This window comes from Mustelus asterias, chromosome 6 (genome assembly GCF_964213995.1).
Source record: "Mustelus asterias chromosome 6, sMusAst1.hap1.1, whole genome shotgun sequence".
Lineage (NCBI taxonomy): Eukaryota > Metazoa > Chordata > Chondrichthyes > Carcharhiniformes > Triakidae > Mustelus > Mustelus asterias.
In genome coordinates this window covers 83,925,543-83,953,470 of record NC_135806.1, presented here as the reverse complement: position 1 = coordinate 83,953,470, position 27,928 = coordinate 83,925,543, and the positions used below count along the sequence as shown (strand labels likewise).

The 27,928-nt window shown below is 45.6% G+C and overlaps 1 protein-coding gene across 1 annotated transcript in view; it reads left to right on the top strand.

Moving 5' to 3' along the window:
• The first annotated feature begins 2,067 nt into the window (after positions 1-2,067).
• kcnn2 (potassium calcium-activated channel subfamily N member 2) overlaps positions 2,068-27,928 on the top strand; it is a 158,134-nt gene continuing 132,273 nt past the window's right edge. Inside the window, exons 1-2 of the mRNA XM_078215410.1 lie at positions 2,068-2,955; positions 3,225-3,320. Of these exons, the coding sequence (XP_078071536.1) occupies positions 2,068-2,955; positions 3,225-3,320 (984 nt within the window). The remainder of the gene's footprint in view (positions 2,956-3,224; positions 3,321-27,928) is intronic.

Genomic DNA, 27,928 nt, shown 5'->3' with positions numbered 1-27,928 from the left:
TACCGTCGCAGTGTGAAGTTTCCTATCGTCAGAAATTAGAATGCTCCATGTTTACTTTTTGGCTTAAAACTTAAAACCATTGTTAATGACACAGGCTCCGCAGAATGTTAGCGTGGAGTCTGTTGCCATCTAGCGCTGCAAGTAGTCATTTGTTCCAAGACTGCTCAAAAGTATAATGTTACCGGCAGAAGCCACCCATCGCAATGTAGACATTTGATACCGTTAACAGGTATTGCATTCTTTAAACATTTAGTGGCAGTTAAATAAGGAACATGAACAGTAGCATGTGCTCATCTTTTGTATCTGTTTCCTGAAACCGATTCATAATGTTTTTGGACAGATATAAATGTCTTGCACTTTTATCCGACATATAAAACATGAACTTTAATCGGAGGATATTACAGAAATAAACCAACAAGTAAAATGAAGCATCTGCGGGTAAAACGCTGAAAGACACACTTAACATGTTTCACTAACTGAGCTCCATCATAACACAAGGGATGTGATAGTTCACCAATACATTCTATCAAGTTAGTGCACTTAATTTCGCAGCTACTTTTAACAGGTTGGTTTGTATTGAGTAATTGCGCATTTTTATAGACAAATTACATAGTATTAGATTGCTTCACTTAAATAATTAAACAGAATATGTTTAGTCAACTTCAAAGCGGTATAATATAATTTACCTGTGAAGACTGCGGCGCTTTGGGTTCAATATTAAAGCCACTACTGCATCTGTGGCTTCACTATAGCATAGAGGGGATTTCCTGCTGAAATTAATTATCCATTCTCACTCATTGCAAAAAATTAAAATCAACTAGACCCTTACTGGAGACGATGAGTAGTATTTCAGGAAATCGGATACTGGTGGTGAATTCAATTACTTAATGAAACCTATCTGATCTCGGGGTTTTCTTGCTGATTCTTTCCAAAACCTGCTTGTAGATCAATTACTCTGTGTAGTATTGCACACTGGATAAAACAGCAAATCGCAATTCGCTCAGCAGTTTAAAACAGGCAGTATTTTGTAATGGAGAGAAGACAGGGTGAACCAAGGGAAAGACTGATTCAATAGGAATCTGTAATTACCTTTTCATTGTAATAGCAACCAAACTGCAGAACGGTATACGGCGCACTGCGTCTTAGTTCCATCCCAAAGGATATTAAAACACAAACATTCGGAGACTATATGAAATGTCAAAAATAATGCCAGGCACGCAGTAGGTATTTTGTCTTGTGCGGTCAATGTAACGTATTTTAATGTCTAATGTAACAATAATAGACCTTGCATCTTAAAGTCCATCAGTCTAATTAACTCCCAGTTACAATCCAAACTCTAGGTTCAAAATGCAGAGGGAAAGCCATTCACTGACAATGTTTGACTTGGATCTGCGTCTGCTCTAGGCAATAATGTAGCTATTGCGTTACTTTTTAACACATTCTTCCAAACGGATTACACACCTCCGAAACGAAACGTGCGCTCATTCATAAAGTCTGGGCCTACACCCACATTTTAAGTGAGAATTCTTTCAGCAAAAGGAAACATTATATCAGATGAATTTGAAACGTCCATGTGGCGTTTTATTTTTTTATTATTTCCCCCAGTTATTACATCCAGATCCTGTTGTTTTTTTCTCTGCAGGAATCGGTGATGGAGCCCGATGGAGGAAAGGGCATCATGATGATGGTTCCAGCCGCTTTGTGGACTCTTCTCCCGTCGGGACTAGCATGTGGTTGTTGCTATCGAAGATGAGCCACTTTCTGGACCTGATCACCAGCCCGTCTTTTAGACAAATTTTGCAGAGAGAAAAAAATACTTTCCTGGATTTCTTCCCAGTCAATGAGCGAACCATTTTCTCTTAAGTTACAAATTCTTTAGAGAGAGAGGGTGGATGGATGTTTCTTATATTTAACTTCAGTGAGCTATTTATTGAGGCTGAAGCCATGAGGTTGGGATGAATGAATGAATGAATGAATGAATGGAGTGAGTGAGGCTCTCCAGTTTGACACACACACACACACAGGCCATTCCCCCAGGAAGGCGCTGTTGTTCCTCTGCATCACGTCATGCCGATTGTTTTGGTTCGTCCCACCAATCGGACGCGCTGCCTGGACTCGACGGGAGCCGGGATTGGCCAGTGCTGGCGCCAGGGTTTCCCCATCCGGAGCAGAGCGCAGTGCGCCGGGTGCACAGGCCATTCCTGCAGCTTTAACAGCACTGACATGGAAACCTCATTGCAGTTCCATGATCAGACCCAGCAGCAGCAGCATCTCCACAGCAACCAGCAGCAGCAAGGCGAATGGATCAGATGTAACTGCCCGCATGTCACTGCTGCTGACAGCCTCTTTCTCCGCAATTCTTCCCCGCTCACTTTCAGGACCAACTCCCCCCTCTCCTCCTCCTCCAGGCAATTGAACGGCAGCGAGTTTTCACCTTCCAGCCATGCCAGCTCTTCCAGACAGTCTCACCCCCATCTCTACCAGCAGCAGCAGCAGCAGTGCCGGCAGTCCAGCCCCAGCAGCAATCGCAGGGAGAGCAATCCCTTCACTGAAATAGCCATGAGCAGCTGCAGGTACAACGGCGGGGTCATGCGGCCGCTCAGCAACCTGAGTTCGTCCAGGAGGAACCTCCACGAACTGGACTCGGAATCGCAGCCTCTGCAGCCCATCTTCACCACAGTCGCCCCGGAGATCGTGGTCTCCAAGCCGGAACAGAACAATTCCACGACGGTGGTCTCTTACGGGGGCAGCGGCAGCGCCGGGGGAGGAGGGAATGGGGGCAACAACAGCAAATCGAGCAAAAAGAAAAACAATAACATTGGCTACAAGCTGGGACATAGAAGAGCTTTGTTTGAGAAAAGAAAACGATTGAGCGACTATGCCTTGATCTTTGGTATGTTTGGGATTGTAGTGATGGTCATTGAGACTGAACTTGCGTGGGGGGCTTATCAGAAGGTAAGCAACTATGTAGAAACTGGCGATTTTGAGGGTCTTTTTGGTCTTAGACTATGTATCAGGTAGTTGTCTTGTCAGCAATGTGTAGTGCCTTTGTGCATCTGCCTTAGTATGTTAACAATAATCAACAATTGTAAAAGTTAATCTGTGTTTAACTTCATATTGTGGCATGCACACTTCTATTATGAATATAACAGTTTAGTACATTTTGCTTTAAGTTTATTTTCCCCACTAATCAAAACTCAAAATATATTTCTTCTATATTGCAGGGGTCGCTATATTCATTAGCTCTAAAATGCCTTATTAGCCTTTCTACGATTATTCTGCTTGGTCTGATCATTGTATACCACGCGCGGGAAATTCAGGTAACTATATTTTTACTAAAAAAGGAGTAACTCCTTAGGGGAGATTAATAAGTGTTATGAATCGATTGTATGGGACAGCTAGGATGTGGAAATATTGTCAAAACGCATAACAGTGCACTGAAGTGCAAATTAAACAAAAATACCAGCGGGAAAAAGTCGAATAGATAAAAATGTGGGCAATGGGAAATATATCTGGTAGTAGACTTAACCCGTGTTTTAATTAACTAGTAATAATATTAAGAACACGTGTATTTTTGTCCCTGTTTAGACAATATGTTAGCAGTTTCCACAGGTTGACAGAGCGCAGTGCCACATCCCTGGCTTAGACCAGCAGTCCTTGTTCATCCCTAATTGCCCTTGAGAAGGTGGCGGTGAGCTGCCTTGTGGAACCGCTGCAGTCCGTGTGGTGTAGATACATCCATAGTGTGCGAGGGAGGGAGTTCCAGGATTTTGACCCAAGGAACTGGCGGGATATTAGCAAGTCAGGATGGTGTGTGGTACAGAGGGGAACCTCCAGGTGATAGTGTTCCCTTGCGGCTGCTGCCCATGTCCCTCTCTTTGAGGGAAGTAGGAGTTTAGAAACGGGCTAACTGTTGACATTGATTACGGACATCCCACTGGTGGACCCGGAGACAGTGAAATCGTGCAAACCAGTACAGTAGTGTTTGTCAAAGTCTCCAAAGAAAAACTATATTTGAAGCTAAGCATGATCATACGCATATTGCAAAGACTGCTGCAGTGAGGTTAAAACTTGGTCTGCGCTGCATAAAACATCAGAACACAGAATGAGTTATTTAGAGATAAATAAGATTCACTGTTTGAACAAATTATACCAAGAATGACCTCAATTATTCCGATTTATAAAATAAGCATATTTGAGGGAGTGTTGGAAGAGAGTTGGAGCTATTGGGTTGCTTTGTTTTTATTCTACAGGTGGGAATGTCATTTCATATTAATAAATCGCAGTCTGCCTAATGGTATTTGTGATTGCTAAACCCAGCAAAAGGAGCGCTCCGATTAATCAGATGTCCTGTTTACACAATGCTTTAATAATTCATAAAATACTTTTTGTTCAAAGGTTAAGATATTTCGGAACTGCTTTTCTAACCCCTTCCGGGATATGTACGAATGTTGTCACCGATTGCCATTTTAAAAAATGATTAAAGTACATTTTTTCTGAAGTTCAAGGAAGTAAATCACCCGAGCACTTACGCCCACATGTCCTTAAAGATGGTGACTTGTATCCGAACCGTTTTCACGAGTTCTCTATTTGGGAAAAGAGTTATCTTATTCATAATACATTGATTGCCAAGCATCATGGAAAATACAAGGGTCCAGGCTGTTTCAGTAGACGCCATAATTAATAAAATAACATCTCTCAACTTTGAAATTGCTGCCATTTCCTAATGAAAGCCTCCATTGAACTTACTTTATATACATGGAAAATCAGTCATTCAGTAAATAGGCTTTCCAAGTAGCACCGCCAGTGTCTAGATTTCTGCGTTAATAACTTCACGAGGTTGAGATTTTAAATATTTCAACATCGAAACTGGCAGGGATAGAAAAGGAAAAAGGCATTGGAACTAGGAATGACATTTGGTAGCACTCAGAATATGAAACAGAAAGTATGTAATAGAGAATGGGGTTACCCCAGGCAATGCTGGGCTTACCTTTAAACAGACCGTGTTACGGATATGGATTCAATGTTCATGCTGAACTATTTAAAGTGCTTTGAGTGGACTTGGCAACTGAGTAAATGCGTTGGCTTTGGGGGCTGGGGGTGGGGCTGGTGGGTGTACCTAACACTACCAGAAAGGATAAGCTCAACTGAGGTTGAAGGGGGTGAGGAGGGCAAGTACAGATTATAACGTTGGCGTCGCCTTCAGCAATGCTGTTTGTTATGTGGTGGAGGAATGATGCGGATTCCTACGGTTTCTTTGTTTTAAAAGCACGCGAATGAACAGTGGCTATTCTCTGTGCGTGTGGAGTGTGCCTTACTCGGTTCACTCAGCAGCCAGGCTCTGTGCTGGGAAAGCAAATAACAATTGCTGCTGCTGTCGTTCCCCCCCCCCCCCCCCCCTTTGTGTTGTATTGCATCAAATGATTACCTTCCCATCAAATGCATCCTCTGCTGATGGACATGGGCCAGTGTGCGCCGCCGTCCACAGCTTATAAATCATTCCAGGGCTGAAGGAAAGCCGAGAGAGGGAGGGGGACCCCAGCGAGGCATTCCCCAGTTTCTGCCGAGTTTCCCTTCCGGAGAGAGGCACTAAACCGGGGTGATTTGGCAGGGGAGGAGTAAACAACACCATAAACACTCGAAATATTGCGAATACAGGAAATCTTAAATGCAAACCGAAATCAAAAGAAAATGCTGGAAATACGCAGCCGGTCTGGCAGCATCCGTGGAGAGAGAAACCGAGTTAACCTTTCAGATCTGTGACCTTTCTTTGGAAGGTCATCGATCTGAAATGTTAACAATGTTTCTCTCTCCATAGATGCTGCCCGGTTTGTCAACTAATGTAAAAGGGTCTGAGCAGAGATCAGCAAGCTTTAATTCCGCCCTCTCTCCTGGTGTCCGACTGTCCCATGTTGAGTAACCCTGACCCACACTGGCGGGTACGGCAGGACTGGGGAAGGGAGTTGTGTTCCCGTGGGTAACTCGGGAAAGGGCTTCAGTCTTTCAGGTACTGGCAAGGGGTGAGCTGACCACCAGATATGTTATTGAGCTTCTAATACGCAAGGATGCCAATTCTAACTCCAACAATGTGGGGCAGGCCGGCCAACATAGCCGTGTCCAGGTTAAATGAATTATTTGTGTGAAATCTTCCCAGCACTTTGAGATTGAAGCGGTTTCACCCATTGCTTGCCCATTCCCAAATCGCATTATACCACCAGATTATAATTTCTCCAAGTCAGAACACTTCAGAGATGGGAACCATGTCTTTGCCCATTTTTCCGCTAAATGTATTCGGATGAAATCTTAAATGTGACCCAGATCCCCTATCAAACATTAAAATGCTATCATGATCAGGATTAAGGTTAATAGTTCACAATTCGTTTCTGCATTTGGTCGCAAATATTCATGTTTGACCATTGGGCATTGTTCAGATTTTGAGAGATTGATTTGAAAGAATTGGTGAATGAATTAGCAGGGATTCACTTTCCACTCTTAGTGCTCACTCTACACTATCATGCAGCGGGGTTCAGTAGTTCCTCAGACAGTGCATCCTGTCCCCAGAGCATTCTTTACAAATACCGTTTTTCCAAGCGTGGCACGCAACGGAAATTTTCCAATTAGTAACATTCTTTAAAATATTTAACAGAAATCAATAGAATGACAGAGTGAAAGTGAACATAGTTCCGAGTTAATCATGATGCGTTGTAGAATTCGATTGTAAAAGTGACATTCTCTTTAGCGTGGATTTTCTGATGGGGAATCTTATGGTATGAATATCCAATTGCTGGCACACTGCCTCTGACCGAATGTGAAGTCTTGACATTAAAAGTTTGCTGCACATTTTTATTTTGTTTATAGTGCGGATTCACCCTGAAATTCAACAACATTGAATGAACTCCACATGAAGCGTTCGAATTGTGTAATGGGGATGGTGCTAGGTATCAGTCAGATCCATTTCAATCAGTACTGATTGAAAGATGTCGCTGTCGAATCTAATAGTGGGTTGGAAATGGAAACTTTTCTCTCTGTTTTCCCAAAGGCTCCCTGTGCTAGCTACTTTAATTAACCTTTCCGCTCAATGATACATGGACATGCTTATTTCATACAGATACAAAATATCTGACATATGTTGTATGCACTTAATTTCTTAGAAAACACTTTATTTTAAAACACACCTGGGTTTCCTCTGGTGTGCGATATGGCTCTGTGCAAATTGGCTGCCACATTTCTACAACAGTGACTACACTTCAAAAGTACTTCATTGATTGTAAAACACGAACATATTCTGAGGTTGTGAAAGGTGCTACATCGATGCAAATTCATTCTTTACATGCTTTCACTACTTTATTACTCGAATAACCCTGTCATACAGAGCATAATATTCTAAGGTTAGGTACCCATTCTGTGCTGAGTGAGCCAATCTCAATTGGAACAGTGTTGGTCTCTGGATTCGTGAGTATTGGCTGGGATCTCACCGCCTGTATAGACCTGAGAGCGAAGGCGTGATTATAGGCATCTGTATCCCTTTTTGAGCAGCCCTGACTCTGTCTGAATGATAACTTTTTGGGTGAAGTCCAAGATTTGATTTGATTTCTTATTGTCACATGTATTATACAGTGAAAAGTATTGTTTCTTGCCTGCTATACAGACAAGGCATACTGTACATAGGGAAAGAAAGGCAAAAGTGCAGAATGTAGTGTTACAGTCATAGCTAGGGTGCAAAGAAAGATTAACTTAATGCGAGGTAAGTCCATTCAAAAGTCTGGTGGCAGCACGGAAGAAGTTGTTTTTGAGTCGGTTGGTAGGTGTCCTCAGACTTTTGTATCTTTTTCCCAATGGAGAAGTTTTTTAAAGTTTATTTCTTAGTCACAAGTAAGGCTTACATTAACATTGCAACAAAGTTACTGTGAAAATCCCCTGGAAGAGAGTATGTCCAGGGTGCGTGGGGTCCTTTATTATGCTGGCTGCTTTTCCAAGGCAGCGGGAAGTGTAGACAGTGTCAATGGATGGGACGCTGGTTTGAGTGATGGACAGGGCTTCATTCATGACCCTTTGTAGTTTATAGTGGTCCTGGACAGAGCAGGAGCCATATCAAGCTGTGATACAACTGGAAAGAATTCTTTCTATGGTGCATCTGTAGAAGTTGGTGAGAGTTGTTGCGAATGTGCCAAATTTCCTTCATCTCCTGAGAAGGTAGAGGTGTTGGTAGACTTTCCTAACTACAGCATCCGCATGGCGGAACCAGAACAGGTTGTTGGTGATCTGGAAACCTAAAAACTTGAAGCTCTCTATCATTTCTATTTTGTCTTATTTGAGGTAGACAGGGGCATGCCCTCCACTATGCTTCCTGAAGTCGATGGCTATCTCCTTTGTTTTGTTGACATTGAGCGAGTGATTACTGTCATCTCACCAGTTCATCAAATTCTCTATCTCTTTCCTGTACTCTGTCTCGTCATTGTGTGAGATCCGACCCACAATGGTGATGTTATCAGCAAACTTGAAAATCGAGCTGGAGAGGAATTTGGCTATACAGTCAGAGGTGTATAAGGAGTATAGTAAGGGGCTAAGGACACAGTCTTGCAGATGATCGTAGAGGAGGTGTTGTTGCCTATCCATACTAAGGTGGCACCGTGGCACAGTGGTTAGCACTGCTGCCTCACAGTTCCAAGGACCTGGGTTCAATTCCCGGCTCAGGCCATGGTCTGTGTGGAGTTTGCACATTCTCCCCATGTCTGCGTGGATTTCCTCCGGGTGCTCCGGTTTCCTCCCACATTCCAAAGATGTGCAGGGTTAGGTTGATTGGTCATGCTAAATTAGGATACTAAGGGTATCCTAGGATGCTTAGGTTAGAGGGAGTGGCAGGGTAAATATATGGGGATAGGGCCTGGGTGGGATTGTTGTCGGCACAGACTCGAATGGGCCAAACGGTCTCCTTCTGCATTGTAAGGTTTCTATGATTTCTATGAAGTCTCACAACACCAGGTTAAAGTCCAACAGGTTTATTTGGGGTCACAAGCTTTCGGAGTACTGCTTCTTCTCCAGGTGAATGAGCAGCACTCTGAAAGGATGTGATTCCAAATGGAATTTAACCTGGTGTTGCGACACTTCTTACTGTGCCTACCCCAGTCCAACGCCAGCATCTCCACATCATGGCTATCCATACTGACTGCGGCCTGTGGATTAGGAAGTCTAGGATTCAGTTGCAGAGGGAGGAGCTGAGCCCCAGGCCATGAAGTTTGGAGATGAGTCTGGTCGGGATAATGGTGTTAAAGGTTGAGTTGTAGCCTATGAATAGGAGTCTGACATAGGTGTTTTTAGTATCTAGATGTTCCAGGGTTGAGTGCAGGGCCAGGGAGATGGCATCTGCTGTGGAACTGTTGCGTCAGTAGGTGAACTGTAGTGGATCCAGGCAGCCTAGGAGGCAGGAATTGATTTGTGCCATGACTAACCTTTTGAAGCACTTTATAATGATGGATGTCAGAGCCACCGGATAATTGGGCATGGTAGAAGTACACTTGATCAAGGAACTGAAAGCTACAGCACACAAAGCGAAGAGAGAAAATCGGCATGGAGTCTTCAACACTATATATAGAACACGTTATTCAAGCTACGCAGAACTGGAGTATTGGGTCTGCATGGTGATACTGAATGTCATAGCAGGTTAAATGTGGGGAAATTTCAAAGTGTCACAGACAAGTGGATTTCACAGTGATACTGTGATATTTGTCAGATCTAGTTAATTTTAAATAAGTTAGAATGCTGCTCGGAATTCAGAAAATCAATTAAGGTTTGGGGTTAGATTTGATATACCTGTATTAGGCCAGATTCTCCTAAAGTCATTTGAGATCTATTAGTGGAGGGAGTCATAGGTTGTGGGGGTGAAGGTTGCAATTCACACCTCATTGGGTGACTACAATAGCACTGACTGCACAGTGAGTGAGTGGGCAGTGCTTTCAGTGGTGTGCTGTGCTTTCAAGTATTTTTCATGCAGTGTCATCTTCAACAGCAGGATCACTTTTTTTTCAAATTGGAATTCTTATATATTAGAGCGCGCGATCACACTTGGTCACAGGGAGTGATTGATATCGATTTTTTTTTCTTGCCCAGTTTTCTTTGCAACAGAATCATTAGTACCAACTGCAATACAGAGTGCTTGCTACTTCAAGAGGCTGTCTGGATATACATTTCAGCTTGTACTTTCTGACTGAATTCCGTCCACTCACAGGGATTTTTAAAACACTTTCAGCTCATAATTGATGGTAATACAAATAAACAATGTGGGCGGTTGACATACCGGCAGCAGCTCGGATTATGTGTTTCCACATAGTAGATCGAAGAGAGACAGGGACACGTTGCACCAAATGGCCATCATTTGACTCCTCGCTTCAGGTTGCTGGAATAAATGCCAATCCTCTCAGCTCTGGAGACTGAAGACTTCACATTTCAGTCAGCAGTTACAGGACTAAGTGGTGGAGACAGCCCATGTCCAATGGGTAGCACAAGTTTAAGTTACTGTGGAAATCCCCTAGTTGCCACACTTTGCCGCCTGTTCGGGTACACTGAGGGGGAATTTAGCACGGCCAATGCACCCTAACCAGCACGCCTTTCGGACTGTGGGAGGAAGCCAGAGCACCCGGAGGAAACCCATGTAGACACGGGGAGAACGTGCAAACTCCATACAGATGGTGGCCCAAGCCAGGAATCAAACCCAAGTCCCTGGCACTGTGAGGCAGCAGCGCTAACCACTGTGCCACCGTGTTGCCCCGTGAAGTTTCAATGATCATGGTTAAAGGTGTCTGGGAAGGGGAACATGTGGGCAAGGAGTGAGCGAAAAAGTGACAGGTGATTTTAAGACTGAATTCTGAAGTTTCATCATTTACCTTTTCATATCAATTTGTACACAATTAATGGAAAAAAATCAATAAGAAACCATTTTAGATCATGGGAAAATCACACGTGATCGCCACACAAGTCTGCACTGCCCAAAATCAAAGACCCATCTTGTGGAGAAAGGTCACAATAAAAGAAACAGCAGCAAAACAATTCGAAACGATGCCACGCATCGAATTCTTCAGCATATTTTAATGTATATGGTTTGTAAATGCTCTCCCACATATATCACAATATGGAAAAAGATGACGCCATCCTCAAGGTTTGAGATGTTTCACATACTCCAAAAGGTGATGCTATTCTCAATATTTTAGATATTTATCATACCCCGTCCCGAATCTTGTCACCATGAAGATAATTTGTAATTTGATCTGAGTTATATTGATAAGTATTCCTCGCTCAGTCTGATGAATCTGGAGCCTCTGAAGCTGCCTGGTTGCATGTTTCATTCCGCAGTGTGTGGGCGGAGGGAACTGCCTTGTATTGAGCTCTGTTGCCAACCGAAAAAGAAGTCGTTTTTCCCTCGCATTGACGGTTGCCTGGCAATCAAAGTACTTTAATCTCATTGCGGAATGATGTGCAGCTGCCGGACTCTGGTTTCAGCCACAGTGCAGTTTGAAAACAGTAACTACAGAATCAGTTCAGAGTGGACAAACCAGATTTGTACTGTCTAACAGAATGAACACCACCCGTTCAGGAGAGCACTCTACACTCGGAGGCACAAAGCAGTGCTCACTCCTTTGGAGACGACGGCGTTAAGCAAAATATTCTGCTCAAGTTTCTGAACTTTTCCGGGAAGTCTCTCTGAATATGTTTCTACAACCGACTCAAAAGCGGAAAATGCAAGAATTGCAATCTCCATAATGCCAATCTCGTGTGGCGTAGGATGGTCTTACCATGGGGTCTCAAATGTAGTGTTCTGGGGTCAGTTTGGCATCTAACTCGATATTCAAGTGGGAACCCAACTTGCTGTGACGAAAAAATAGCAGTTTGAACTCAGATTGCTTTCTGAAGGAAATGTTAAAATAGTTTTGCCTCAGGAGTCATGTATCATTCCCTTTAGAATTGGCATTCATCCGTGTTGTTCTTTTTTGCACTGTCTCTATGGCATCTCTTTCCATTTTGAGATACAGTGACCAAAATTGCTCACAATGCTTTAATGTGATCAATGCATTAAAGAGCTTCAGCATAATTTCTGTAGATGTGCACTCCATAGTATTACACAATCTGCTTGTCCTTCTGCTATACGGAGCACTGCTACCTAATGTGCACTCTGTTTACATTTGTCCTATATATATCCATGTGTCAAACATGTTGATTCTGCATAGGTTTTATTTTATATTAGTTCATAAGATGTTTATTGTGTTATTATAAGAGAATACTTCAAGAAGCAATTTTAAAATAGCCCCACCGTTTAATCATTGATCTGAACAGATCAGATGACAAGTATTTAGGTCTGGACTTTATTATCATTAACAGCCCTCAGATCAGCTACCTATCAGATAATACTAATGAATTTGATGACATTCCTCACCTCTGTTAAAGTAATGGAAACATATTTTTCTCATTCTTTTAATTTCACAAAGCTAATTACACACACGTTTGTTCATTTCAAATCAGAATATGAATAAATGTTTGCATCACAAAACTAGTAATCAGCAATATGTTTTTTAGTTTGGAATATACTGCTGAAAAGAGGGACCTGTTGCTGAAGTTTTTCACCTTGCACTCAGTAGAGCAAATGCAAGAATGTCAAATTCCAAACCATCATCACCATTTATATACTGGAAAAAAGGGTGCTGATTGGTTTGCACGTCAACTTTGACCAAGGTATTGCCATAGAGAAAACTTGTCCACGAATCCACTAATATTCACTAAAACCCACTGATAGCCACAGCTACCTCAACATTTTCTCATGCCCTGCTTCCTGTAAGGACCCCAGTACATTCTCCCAGTTTTCTATCTCCATCACATCTCTTTCGATGATGCAACCTTCCACAGCTGCGTTCCCGACATGCCTTTCTTTTTTCTCAACTTAGGATTGCCACCGAACCTGGCTGAAAGGGCTCTCCAACATTTCCGATCCATTTCACACATCTCTATTGTCCCTTCTCCTCTCTCCCAGAACCATGATACGGTTCCCCTTGTCCTCACTTTTCACCCCACCAGCCTCCGCCTTCAATGGATCATCCTCCAACATTTACATCAGGTCCAATGTGATGCAACCATCAAACACATGCTCTCCCCTTTCAGCATTTTGTAGAGACCATTCACTCCATGAGAAACTTGTCGTCTCCCCAATCACTCCTAACAACAATTCTCTTCCCTCTGGCACCATTCAGATGGTGTGTTGCAGCAATTAACACCTCATTTGCACACACCCTTTGTTTCTTCCCTGTACCCATTACTACTCTCGTTGGCTGTTACATCATGAAATCTTTTGTTACTAATATCCCCTACCCTCCACACTATCACAGATCTTCTCCTTTGTCCTTCCTGGCCCTTGCCCCTTCCAATGGCTTCAGGACTCTTACATTACCATCTTTCTTCCCTTCTGATGACAGGTCCATGGCTCCAAAATGGATGGCATCGGACTGAGGTGTCTTCTTGCGAGCTGTCTCCAGCATACCCTCTAATTCCATCTTTTACTCTCATTCTATGCTCTTAAAACTGAATTCTTTTAACAACACTATATCCTGCTCCCTATCCTTTCCTTCTCCCCATGTACTCTATGAATGACATGTTTTTGACTTTATAGCGTGCAAGAAACAAAACTTTTCACTGTACCTCAATAAATGTCACAATAATAAATCAAATCAATGTTTTCTGCTTGACCTGCTGAGTTTTTCTAGATATTTTTGTTCTTAAGATTTCCAGCATCTGCAGCATTTTGCTTTTGGCTTGAGGTGATCTGTTGTATTTGCTACCTTGTATTACATCAAATGTTAAAACTGCAAAAATCTGCATGAATAGATCCTAATAATAAAGTCCTTTAATAATTTAAGATAGCTTGCATATGTGTATGTGTTGATCATGCCTGTTTGTGTGCAGATGAAGCATTTATCTGCACACAAAGTGGAAAATATTTCTGCTCTGACAGTAACTGGAAGTTGTCTTTTGTCCATTTTACTACATTTTAGAATGTGAATTTCATTAAACCAACCAAGGCAATTAAAGTTTTGCAAACAATCCCGCTGATAATAAATAGAACAAATAAAAAGTATATAATTTATAATGCAACCATTTCCGTTGAATACTCAGGGACTTTTGAAAATAAAATTCTAGATCGTATGGAACAAATGCAAAAGAAAATAATTCATTTGTACATGAAATGGAAATTGCAAAGAAAAAGCTGATTTGATAAAACTCCAGTAAGCCCATCTATAGTGAAAGTGAGGAGAAGGCATTCGCTTGACGTACAAAGGGAGCAGACCTGCTCATTGCAGCTCAAAGTATTTAATTTACCTGCTTGATCCGGTTGCTCCTGTCTACATTTTGCTGCGGGGTTCCCGAGCCCTGGGACACCTGACCAGCCAGTGTTTAATTTAAATCAGGCTCCCAACAGCACTGTTGGAACAATATTTAAGTACAAGGCTAAAAGGGTGTCCCCCCCATCCATCCCCCACCCACCACTACAGGGCAGGCCACTGACACACTATGCAACCAACTGCTGTAAAATGGCTTCAGGCATGTACGCATCTGCATATATCATGTTGTGTATGTGCTGACCTTACCCTGTTTGTGTGCAGATAAAACATTTGGTCATTAGAAATGGAAACAATTCTGCTCTGACTGTAACTGAAAGTTGCCTTTTGTTCATTTTACTACATTTTATTGAACTTCAAAAATCAAACTGTTCCTCTTGTCATGATGTGGAGATGCCGGCGTTGGACTGGGGTGCTCCTTCATCACGTGAGTTCAGGACAGTATCCAGGACTCACCTGATGAAGGAGCAGCGCTCCAAAAGCTTGTGATTCCAAACAAACCTGTTGGACTTTAATCTGGTGTTGTGAGACTTCTTATTGTTGCTATTGCAACATTGACCTGTATTGACTGTTGGTGAAACATCAAATGGCATAAATATGATAGGCCACCAGAACATCACTAGGTACTGAAATGTATGTAAAATAAGGGAGTGCCTGATGATGCTTTCAGTTATTGTCAGGCACTCACCAGATGAAGGAGCAGTGCTCCGAAAGTTCGTGATTCCAAACAACCTGTTGGACTTTAACCTGGTCTTGTGAGACTACTTACTGTGCCCATCCCAGTCCAACGCCGGCAAATCCACATCATGGATACCAACAACAAAGACACTAATACATTCCTATAAAATCCCTTTGCTTTTTTAGCATAAATATTCACATGGAATAGCAACTTTGTTAAAATAGCAGACAAACCAATTTTCATCAACATGCTAATAGTTTGCAAAATAATACTGCATTTTATATCCATTAGCTGTTTAAACTTGGGAAAGGTTCATACATATTCAAGAACGTTATGCAATTAGTGCCCCAATATGGGTAGCTTATCAAATATTCTGTTGCATTTTACATAAACAAAAGCTAATTTTTGTTTCAATGTCCAATTGAGATTTTGGCAATTGTGAATATGTGAAACATTGACATTCATTATCATTGAATCATTAAACACTGAGGATTTATTCGTATGTTGGATACAGATTAACATGATGCTCATTTTCAAACAGGTGGCAAAGCAAATGCAAACTATTTCCTTTCCCCTAGCTTGCTGAGCCAAGCCTCACATAAAGTTCACCCGTCCGAGTCCCAAACTCATGGATTCTTTAGTTTCTCTCTTATCACCAATGATATCATGAGACACATTTCCTGCTGCATCTGCCCCCTCCCATCAAACTCCTGACCACTCAAACTTCTTTCTGTCACCTAAGTAAGTTGATTTTGGCTGGGATTTACCGTTTCTTTCCATCAGCAGGATCTTCCTGTCCCACTGAAGTCGACCCCCACTGCAGTTTCTTCAGCTGTGGGACGGTGAAACATGCAAATTGCCATTGAGTTTGGTGGGACAGGAAGGTCCTGTCATGGAGGGGGGGGGGGGGGGGGGCGGGGGCTGGAAACTTCCAGCCATCGTTAACAGTTCACTCTCCTCAGGTACTTGCAACTCTCTGCCCCCACCCCAGCCTCAATTCCTCTATCCTTGCAAGCTATCACACCATCTCTAACATAATTTTCCCATCCCAAGGCCTTGAGGGTAATGTTGCTTTCCAATGTGTCCATCTTTCCTGCAGCTCCGTGTTTGCATCCCTCCAATCAGATTTCTCTGCTGTCACTGTATTGAAACGACCCTTATCCAGGTCACACATGACATCCTGTATGACAGTGTCCATGATAAACTAATCCTCCTTGTTCTCCTCGGGCTGTCTGCAAGCTTTATGCACTTGACCATAGCAGCCCCCTCCAGTGACTCTCCTCTGCTATGCAGCTGGATCCCATTCTTATTGTAGCCATCATAACCAGGGAATCCTCTACAGTGACTCCTCTTTCTGCTTCTGCACCTTTGCCTTTGGAGTTCCTTAAGGATTTATCCTCAGCCCACATCCATTTCTCGCCTGCCTACTGCTCCTCAGCAAGATTATGTGAAAACAATATTCAACACGCACGCTAGCTCCATCCAGCTCTACCTCAGCACCACCTCTGTCAATCCCACCACCACTCTGATTTCTCACACCTCTTGTCCATCTGTACTGGGTGAGCAGATATTTCCTCCAACTAAATTTTGGAAAGACCAAAGTCATTGGGCGGGATCCCCACCCCAATGCCTAATATGTTTTGTGGAAACAGTCCACCATTGACAGAGGGTGGGGTCTCCTGGTCCTGCGTCAGTAGGGTTTTCTGATGTTCGCATCCTCCGTCACCTGGGGACCTTTGGCAGGGGCTCACTGTTGGCAGGACTAGATGATTCCAATGGCAGGAATGGCTGGAAAATCCCACCAATAATCCTTGATCCCCCTCAGAAATGGCATTTCTGAGCCATTGGCAACATCTGCCTGAACTGCCTGAGACTGAACTAGACAGTTTGTTGGTGTTGTGTTTACCAATGTAGTGAGCTTCTGAACATACATTTGCTCCATCACTAAGGCTGTCTACTTCAATCTCCATAATAACGCCAACTCCCCGCCTCAGCCCAACTGTTGCTAAAATCATCAAGTTAACTTAGACTTAACTATTCCCGAACTCTCCTGGCAAGCCTCCCATCTTCCACACTACATAAAATGTAGAACTTTGCTGCCCGTAGTTTGAATCACATCAAGTCCAGTTCACCCAGCAACCTTGTGCTTGATGACCAACATTGGCTCTAGGTCCAGCAATGATTCAATTTTAAAATTCCCACCCTTGGTTTAAATTTCATATGTGGCCTCACTCCCTCCCTTTCTCTGAAGTATTTTTCAGCCCTACAGCCCTCTGATGCCTTTGCAATCCTCCAGCACTCGCTGCTTGCGCATCCCCTAATTTAATTGCCTCACTTTGGTACTATGCCAGGGACCCATGATCAATTCCAGCCTTGGGTGACTGTGTGGAGTTTGCGCATTCTCCCCCAGTATCTGAGTGAGTTTTCTCTGGGTGCTCTGGTTTCCTCCCACAGTCCAAAGATGTGCAGGTTAGGTGGATTGGCCATGCTAAATTGCCCCTTAGTGTCCCAAGTTGTAAAGGTTAGGGGATTAGCGGGGGTAAATGCGTGGGTTTACGGGGATAGGATGGGGATGGGCCTGGGTAAGATGCTCTGTTGGAGAGTCAGTGCAGACTCGGTGGGCTGAATGGCCTAATTCTGCACTGTAGGCATTCAATGATTCTATACATTCAGCTACTGATTAAAAAAAATTTTTTTTTTATACTTTTCCAATTCTATCAAATCAAATCCAATTCAGAGTCACAACAAGTTGAGACATTTCCGATCCAGGCTGACAAGACAGGGCGAGCGACCAAATCACCCTGTCCTGGGCCTGATCTACATGAGCCAAACTGAGTGGAGAAGGGGGAGGTTCCTCCTCCAAGACTTGAGCTCATTTGCATCTTAGCCAAAAGGCCAAGATGCCGCTTTAAAAAAAATTTTTAAATTTTGTTTTATACTTTTCCAATTCAATCAAATCAAATCCAATTCAGAGTCTCAACAAGTTGAGACATTTCAGATCCAGGCTGACAAGACAGGGCGAGCGACCAAACCACCCTGTCCTGGGCCCGATTTACATGAGCCAAGCTGATTGGAGAAGGGGGAGGTTCCTCCTCCAAGACTTGGGCTCATTTGCATCTTAGCCAAAAGGCCGAGATGCCGCTTTTAAAAATTGCTTCATATGAAACATATGAAGCCTCAGCGTAACCTAATGACCTCAGCCAAGTGCAGCATCCTCTCCATGCTACACTTGATCTTAGTCAAAAGGCCGAGAAGCGACTGATGGTCTAAGCTGTGAAATTCCCTGCCTGAATCTCTCAGCCTCTCCCTCAGAAATTCCCTGCCTGAATCTCTTCACCTCTCTACCTCTTTTTCCTCAAGATGCTCCTGAAAATCCACTTCTTTGTCCAAGCTTTTGATTTGCTGACCCAACATCTCCATATGAAACTCATTGTCAAATTTTGTTTGATAATATTCCTGTGGGATGTTTCACTAAATTAAAGCTTCCAAATAAATACAAGTTGACCTTGTTCTACTGAGGGATATTACATAATCATAAGCAACAGCTAATTTTTGATTCAATGTCCGTTTGAGCTTTTGGAATTTGCATTACAATTAATAATTTAGGATTATATGTGACACATTGACAGTCATTATAAGGGATTTGTTGCATACTGAGAGTAAGGGCTGGAAATAGGCTAACCTGATGCCTACTTTCAAACAGGTTGACAAAGCAGGCAACTTCCATTCGTTAATGTTACTTCAGTACAGTGTAAAATAACGGATTTGATTATCAGGAGTGAAAAGGATTATTAGTGCAATATTAACGATGAAAATGATTGAGATGGAAAGATCCTGGTTCACCGCCCTCCTTGGCATGTTGAGGAGGTGGCATCTTAAGTGGGATTTGGAGAGCCCATGACGTGGTGTCCCAGACTGCAAAAATGCACTTGACAAAGTTCCACGTGGAAGATGACTATGTTCAAAATTGTAAAGATTCAGGATGAATCTTGGGAATTGCTGGAAATTTAGCTGAAGTGCAGATAACAATAAATGCTTGTTATAAGAGTCTGTGGAGATCGGGAAAAATCCTGAAAGATGGCCTAAGGGTTCATTGGTCTGACCACCAAACACTGGATATTAACTCGGGTGGGGAGAGCGCGAAGAGGAGGTGGGGAGAGCGCCGAGGAAGTCGGCTGCTTTGAGATTGGAAACATGGAATGACATGATTCCCAATGATCCTGATGCATTTAACAGCAGGATCAGATTTGCACTTTTACACCTGCATTTCCAAGGTGATGGCAGCTTCATGTCGTTGGAATGCTCTGCTGTTGAGTGCGATGCCCAGCGGACCATTGGAGGTGACCTCCCGGCACCGGGTCCGAGACTTCACACCCAGTAAAGGAGTCACCAGGATGAAAGTCTGCAGCCGCAACCCTAACTGATCCTGTGGAGTGAATCATCCTCCAAACTAGTGGTATTACCAACCTGTGGGCTCCTTCATTCTTAAATTTGCAGAAGACTCCTGAACACATAGGGTGGAATTTTACAATCTCATCGCATCCCATTTTGTGGCGGGAAAATGTCATAAAATCGGGAGTAATGCGACTATTGGGAATGGCACCTGTTTTCGAGCCCATTCCCATTTTACCAAGAAAAAAATCGACACAATCGGGACCCTGCCCAAAACAGGCATTACGTCAATTTTTTGCATTCATCACAATGTCATTAGTGAGCTTCACTCCCAATCGTCCCAGCTCACCTGCCTTAACCACCTCGCTCGCTGCAGCCGGATCGGTCAGGAAAACACCTCCTCCATAAAAATCACATTCAGGCGCTTGAGCAGTGAGAGTGAGTGAGGGGTAAGTCTCTGTTTTCAAACTGCTCCGTGCTGCTCAGGGGGGTTGTTCCATGGTGGCCATGTTGTGTTTCGGGTCCGGGGGGGCTGTGAGTGTGTAGGGGGGTGGGGGGTGGGGGTGGGGGCTGTGGTTGCTCACGGGGTCCAACCTCAGATTCTCAGCACGGACCTGGGTCAGAGCGCTGACCCTGGGTGTTAACACTGACTCTGGGTCCGAGTGCAGGCAGCAACAAGCAAGTGGGGGATGGGCTGGAAACTCTCAGAAGTGGCAGTGCTGCGGCCTCAGGACTTGTCAAACAGCACTGTCTGTGACCACTACTGCATGGGTTCTGGGTGTGTGTTTGTAAATAGAGTGGGAGAATGGAGGGGGGGGGGGGGGGGGGGCGGGGAGCAGGGGGGCGGTGCTGTGTTGTCATTATGGGATCTGTGGGGGGAAGCATGGAGAGTGTGTGTTGCTGGGGGGCTGTGGGGGGAAGCATGGAGAGTGTGTGTTGCTGGGGGGCTGTGGGGGTTATGGGGAGTGTGCGTTGCTGGGGGACTGTGGGGGTTATGGGGACTGTGTGTTGCTGGGGGACTGTGGGGGTTATGGGGAGTGTGCGTTGCTAGGGGACTGTGGGGGTTATGGGGACTGTGTGTTGCTGGGGGACTGTGGGGGGTTATGGGGAGTGTGCGTTGCTAGGGGACTGTGGGGGTTATGGGGACTGTATGTTGCTGGGGGACTGTGGGGGGTTATGGGGAGTGTATGTTGCTGGGGGACTGTGGGGGGTTATGGGGACTGTGTGTTGCTGGGGGACTGTGGGGGTTATGGGGACTGTGTGTTGCTGGGGGACTGTGGGGGTTATGGGGACTGTGTGTTGCTGGGGGACTGTGGGGGTTATGGGGACTGTGTGTTGCTGGGGGACTGTGGGGGTTATGGGGACTGTGTGTTGCTGGGGGACTGTGGGGGTTATGGGGACTGTGTGTTGCTAGGGGACTGTGGGGGTTATGGGGACTGTGTGTTGCTGGGGGACTGTGGGGGGTATGGGGAGTGTTTGTTGCTGGGGGACTGTGGGGGGTTATGGGGACTGTGTGTTGCTGGGGGACTGTGGGGGTTATGGGGAGTGTGTGTTGCTGGGGGACTGTGGGGGGTATGGGAGTGTTTGTTGCTGGGGGACTGTGGGGGGTATGGGGAGTGTTTGTTGCTGGGGGACTGTGGGGGGTTATGGGGAGTGTGTGTTGCTGGGCTGGGGGGCGAGGAGAGTTCTTTGACCTCTCCATCTGTCTCTCCCCTTCCCCAAATCCCCCCTCTTGAGATTGACGAGGTGGCTTTTACAATGTAACCGATTGATCTTGCTGTTCTTTTGGTTGTTGCTGGCGCTGAGGAGGAGGAGCAGAAGGATGAATTGTGGGCAGAGGAGGCCCAGGCCTTACCACTCGCAGGAGGAGAGGGAGATGGCCGCCAGAGGCAGGACGTGGCTGTCATTCGCCCTGAGGCGGGGGGCAGGAGAAGGAGGGAGTGGAGACCCCGTCAGTTCCACATGCAAGTTACCTTCGAGCAACTGTCAGACTTCGTGTGCCGCCGATGGCTCCGGCTCCGAAAGGAAACAGTGCGACACCTGTGCAGGACCTGGCACCTCGGGGCACGGCAGGGCACCCACTCCCGGTGGCTGTGAAGGTGACGGCCGCTTTAAACTTTTACACCACCGAGTCCTTCCAGACCGCCAGTGGAGACCTTTGTGGCATTTCACAATCATGCGTTCACAAGTGTGTCAAGGAGGCCATGGATGCCCTGTACGCCCGGGCTGGCCAGTACATTAAATCTGACCTGGACCAGGCCCAGTAGGAAGCCCGGGCTGCAGGATTCACGGCCATCGCGGGGATGCCAAATGTGCAGGGGGCTATAGACTGCACCCACGTCACCCTCAAGGCCCCGGTGAAGAATCCAGGAAGATTCATGAACAGAAAGGGACTCCATTCAATAAATGTGCAGTTGGTGTGTGACCATCAGCTGAACCTCATGCACGTCTGCGCCAAACACCCCGGCAGCGTGCATGACAGTTATATACTGAGGAGTTTTGATATCCCAGGGGTCTTTGAGGAGGAGCCCAGGGTGCAGGGATGGCTCATGGGGGACATGAGGTACCCGCATTGGACTTGGCGAATGATGCCTGTGCGAAGGCCTGAGACTGAGGCGGAGACCCGTTATAATGAGGCCCACGTTGCCACCCGTTCAATAGTGGAGTGGTGCATGGGGCTCCTCAAAATGCGGTTCAGGTGCCTGGACCACTCTGGTGGGGCCCTCCAATAAAGCCCCCTGATATCGTCCCGCACTGTGGTGGTGAGCTGTGCCCTACACAACCTGGCACAGCAGCGAGGAGACCTTTTTGAGGAGGAGGACATGAAAGTCGACCAGCCGGGCGTCGCTGGGGAGGAGGCCACCCAGCAGGAGGAGGAGGAGGAAGTGGAGGAGGATGACAAAGAGGAGCAACACCACCCAAGTGCTAGAGGGCTGGTGGTAGCAAGGATCAGGCATGCGTGGGCGGTGAGGGAAGCCTGATCACCACACGCTTTTGTCACTAGGGGCCTGTGTTGCCGCATGTGGGTTCCATCCCCCCCGGCCCACCCTTGGAGTCCTACAATCTCCTGCAACATTGTAACACCAGAGTGGTGGGCCTGGGTACACTGTGTTAGTGAGTTCCTGTGGCAGGCAGGAGGGTCATGACGACTCGCTATACGCCATTGTGATGATGCTCTGGTGCTAACTAGTCTAACTCCTACCTGAGCTCTGCTGGCACCTGAGCCCACGTCTGCGTGGTGGGTAATCACAGAAATCACAGAAACCCTACAGTACAGAAATAGGCCATTCGGCCCATCGAGTCTGCACCGACCACAATCCCACCCAGGCCCTACCCCCATATCCCTACACATTTTTACCCGCTAATCCCACTAACGTATGCATCTCAGGACACTAAGGGGCAATTTTAGCATGGCCAATCAACCTAACCCGCACATCTTTGGAGTCATGGGTAAGTGAGCATTAAGCTGTCATGCAGGGCCCCGGGGCGGGGGGGGGGGAATCTCTCATGGGTTCTGGGGATGCCATGGCAGATGCTGTAGGTTGCTGCCAATGCATGCCACCGCTGTAGCTAGTGAATTATTTGAGTGCCTTGATTTTCTCAATAGCAGTGCGCTGAGGGGCCTCCCCCACTGACATCAAAGTGCAGGCTCCCTCTGGCGACCACTGGGGTAAGTACATCCCTGTTAGAGGCTAATTAGAGGCAAGTTAATTACGGGTGTGGGGTGAAATAACATTTATTGTTGCCAAAAATATTGCTTTCAAAATAAGTGTTCATTTAAAAACATGTGAATGTGAGACTTTGAAGTGCCTAAATATTCTATCTACTGAGTGTTGCCCTTCACCCATGCCATCTTAGTGCCATTACAACTTCTTAACCTTACATGGCCTACCACTACCACTGTCTCCCCAGGATGTACATCAGAGGTGGAGGTGGCCAGTTGCCTACCGCGTCCCATAGCTTGTGATGCCCTTGGCGATCACCCTCTGGAGGTCCTGGACCTTGAGGGCCCTGGCCGGCTTCCAGGTGTCTGGGACGTTTCCATGACACCCTCTTCATCCCGCTGCCCCTGAGATGCCCCGGTATCACGTAGGGGGGAATCAGAAGGTATAGCCACAGCCACAGACTCCTGGCTGGAAGACCCTGGCATGGGCTTGAGCCCTTCCTTCTCCCTCGGGGTTCCTGTGGGCCCCTGGGTCACTCCATGGGATGGCAGTGCTTCTGCAGTGAGCTCCAGAAGCTCCGGCGTCACCTGGCACTGCCAGTCCTCGAGGACCACCTGCATTCTTGCTGTGATGGTCTACTGAGTCAGGGGCAATGTTAATGGCTGCAGCAGGTGCCCTCTGAGACTGAGCCACACTCTGCTGCGCCTCAACCATGATCCTCTGTGATTGGGCCACATTCTCAAAGGCTGCTTCCATAGCCTGCTGCGTCTCAGTGCTGTCCCGCTGAGTCTCCTGCAAGCTCTCAAGCCTCTCAGCCATGGGCTGCAGAATCTCAAGAAGCCAAGGAGGGGCCAAAAGAGGTGGGGGAGTAGCAGTATTAGTTAGAGAGCATATTAAAGCGGTGCAGAGGGAGGACAATTCAGCGGGGTCGTGTAACGAGTCACTGTGGGTGGAGCTCAGAAACAGGAAGGGCGCAGTCACTATGTTGGGGGTGTACTACAGGCTCCGCAACAGCCCAAGGGAAGTGGAAGAACGGATATGTCAGGCGATAATGGATAGGTGCAGGAAAAATAGGGTTGTTGTAGTGGGAGACTTCAATTTCCCTGGTATAGACTGGAAATCGCGTAGGGCTGGGAGTCTGAATGGGGAGGAATTTGTAAAATGCGTACAGGAAGGTTCTTTGGAACAATATGTATATAGCCCGTCTCGAGAGGGGGCTATACTGGACCTAGTACTGGGGAATGAGCCCGGTCAGGTCTTCAAAGTTTCGGTTGGGGAACATGTGGCAAATAGTGACCACAATTCTGTTAGCTTTAGGATAGTAGAAACATAGAAACATAGAAAACTACAGCACAAAACAGGCCCTTCGGCCCCACAAGTTGTGCCGAACATATCCCTTCCTTTTAGGCCTACCTATAACCCTCCATCCTATTAAGTCCCATGTACTCATCCAGGAGTCTCTTAAAAGACCCTATTGAGTTTGCCTCCACCACCACTGACGGCAGACGATTCCACTCGCCCACCACCCTCTGTGTAAAAAACTTCCCCCTAACATTTCCCCTGTACCTACACCCCAGCACCTTAAACCTGTGTCCTCTCGTAGCAGCCATTTCCACCCTGGGAAAAAGCCTCTGAGAGTCCACCCGATCTATGCCTCTCAACATCTTATATACCTCTATTAGGTCTCCTCTCATCCTACGTCTCTCCAAGGAGAAAAGACCAAGCTCCCTCAGTGATGGAAAAGGATGAGTGGTGTCCCAAGGGTAAGGTGTTGGATTGGGGGAAGGCTAACTTTAGTGGGATTAGGCAGAAATTGGCAGCTGTTGATTGGGAGAGGCTGTTTGAGGGTCAATCTACATCTGGCATGTGGGAGTCTTTTAAGGAACAGTTGTTAGGGCTGCAGGACAGGCATGTGCCTGTAAAAAAGAAGGATAGGAAGGGTAGGATTCGAGAACCGTGGATAACCAGGGAAATTGAGGGATTGGTCAAAAAGAAAAGAGAGGCGTATGTTAGGTCCAGGCAGCTAAAAACAGAGGGAGCTCTGGAGGAATACAAAGAAAGTAGGAAAGAACTCAAACGAGGAATTAGAAGGGCAAAAAGGGGTCACGAAATGTCCTTGGCAGACAGGATTAAGGAGAAACCCAAGGCATTTTATTCATACGTTAGGAACAAAAGGGTTGTCAGGGAAAAAATCGGACCTCTCAGGGACAAAAGTGGGGAATTATGCTTAGAGCCCAAAGAAGTAGGGGAGATCCTAAATGAATACTTTGTGTCGGTATTCACAAAGGAGAGGGATGTGTTGACTGGGAGTGTCTCGGAGGGGAGTGTTGACCCGTTAGCGAAAATCTCCATTACAAGGGAGGAAGTGTTAGGTTTTTTAGGGAATATAAAGACTGACAAATCCCCAGGGCCTGATGAAATCTATCCAAGGCTGCTCAGGGAGACGAGAGATGAAATTGCTGGGCCTCTGACGCAAATCTTTGTCTCATCACTGGACACAGTTGAGGTCCCAGAGGATTGGAGGATGGCTAATGTGGTCCCGTTATTTAAGAAGAGTAGGAAGGATAACCTGGGAAATTATAGGCCGGTGAGCTTGACGTCCGTGGTAGGGAACTTGTTGGAGAGGATTCTTAGAGGTAGGATGTATGCGCATTTAGAAAGGAATAAACTCATTAACGATAGTCAGCATGGTTTTGTGAGAGGGAGGTCATGCCTCACTAACCTGGTGGAGTTTTTTGAAGAAGTGACTAGAATGGTTGACGAGGGAAGGGCCGTGGATGTCGTCTATATGGACTTTAGTAAATCGTTTGACAAAGTCCCTCATGGTAGGTTGGTCCAAAAGGTTGGATCTCATGGGATAAAGGGGGAGGTGGCTAGATGGGTAGAGAATTGGCTTGGTCACAGAAGACAGAAAGTTGTAGTGGAAGGGTCTTTTTCCGGCTGGATGCCTGTGACTAGTGGTGTTCCGCAGGGCTCTGTATTGGGACCTCTGCTGTTTGTGATTTATATAAACGATCTGGAAGAAGGTGTAACTGGGGTGATCAGTAAGTTTGCGGACGACACGAAAATGGCTGGACTTGCAGATAGTGAGGAACATTGTCAGAGGCTACAGAAGGATATAGATAGGCTGGAAATTTGGGCAAAGAAATGGCAGATGGAGTTCAATCCATCAATGCGAAGTGATGCATTTTGGTAGAACTAACGTAGGGGGGAGCTATACGATAAATGGCAGAACCATAAAGGGTGTAGATACGCAGAGGGACCTGGGTGTGCAAGTCCACAGATCCTTGAAGGTGACGTCACAGGTGAAGAAGGTATATGGCATGCTTGCCTTTATAGGACGGGGCATAGAGTATAAAAGTTGGGGTCTGATGTTGCAGTTGTATAGAACGTTGGTTCGGCCGCATTTGGAATACTGCGCCCAGTTCTGGTCGCCACACTACCAGAAGTACGTGGAGGCTTTAGAGAGAGTGCAGAGGAGGTTTATCAGGATGTTGCCTCGTATGGAAGGGCTTAGTTATGAGGAGAGATTGGGTAAACTGGGGTTGTTCTCACTGGAAAGACGGAGGATGAGGGGTGACCTAATAGAGGTGTATAAAATTATGAAAGGCATAGATAGGGTGAACGGTGGGAAGCTTTTTCCCAGATCGGTGGTGACATTCACGAGGGGTCATAGGTGGGGGGAGGTTTAACACGGATATCAGAAAGACGTATTTTACACAGAGGGTGGTGGGGGCCTGGAATGCGCTGCCGGGTAAGGTGGTGGAGGTGGACACACTGGGAACGTTTAAGACTTATCTAGATAGCCACATGAACAGAGTGGGATTGGAGGGATACAAAAGAATGGTCTAGTTTGGACCAGGGAGCGGCACGGGCTTGGAGGGCCGAAGGGCCTGTTCCTGTGCTGTATTGTTCTTTGTTCTTTGTTTATAACAACTTGCATATCCAGGACCAGAAACAATAAGTAAGATCATAGATCTGTTTTTTTCATACATTATAATTTTCAAGCTCAACTACTTCCAGCAGAAAGAAAACACAGGGTGGAACTTTTTTGGGGACTGAAATAGGCAGCATTCTGAGAGTGTGCCCCAAAAACCCAAATTCAGAGAATCGACCTCAATTCAGGCTCATTTCCTCTTGCCGAAGGATTATGAACATCTACTAGGTGTGGAGGAACAGCTCGCTGGCTCTATATGGCTGCCTTCCAGGCAACTGCCCTCAGATATGTCATGGGATCAGGGTTAGGGATGAAGAGGGGTGATTGAAAGAGAGGGAAGAAGACAAAGAAACAATCAGGAGAAAGGGAGAAGAATCAGAGGAGGCAATGAGGGTATGGGATAATAGGGAGGGAGGATAAGGGTGATGAGGAGGGGAACAATTGGTTGTAAAAAATTATGGGGAGAATGAAACCAGATGAGGATTAGGTGGGCATCAGAAATGACCTTTGGGACTACTAAGAATCTGGGAAGAGTCTATGTAAAGGGTCTAATGTCTATTTTAGGCACGAACTTTAGATGCTGATGCTGGAGCTATTATTCCTTTGATGGGCCCCAGAGTTCCAGACTTCCACTTGTGTGCACATTTAATCCACCTACTAGAAACGAGTGTCCATTTTATTCCGATAAACTAGGCACAGCATCAACAAATTTCTAGCCTACCCATTTTAAGCATGAGCCAGTTGTTTCCTTGAAAATAAATAGGCAGGAAGTGAGTGATTAAATCATAATTTGGATGAGAAGATTAAAAGTTACTATTTGTGCTATGTTGCACTTTAAGTTATTAAGTATTTTTCTATTTCTGTCAACTTCAGAACTGAG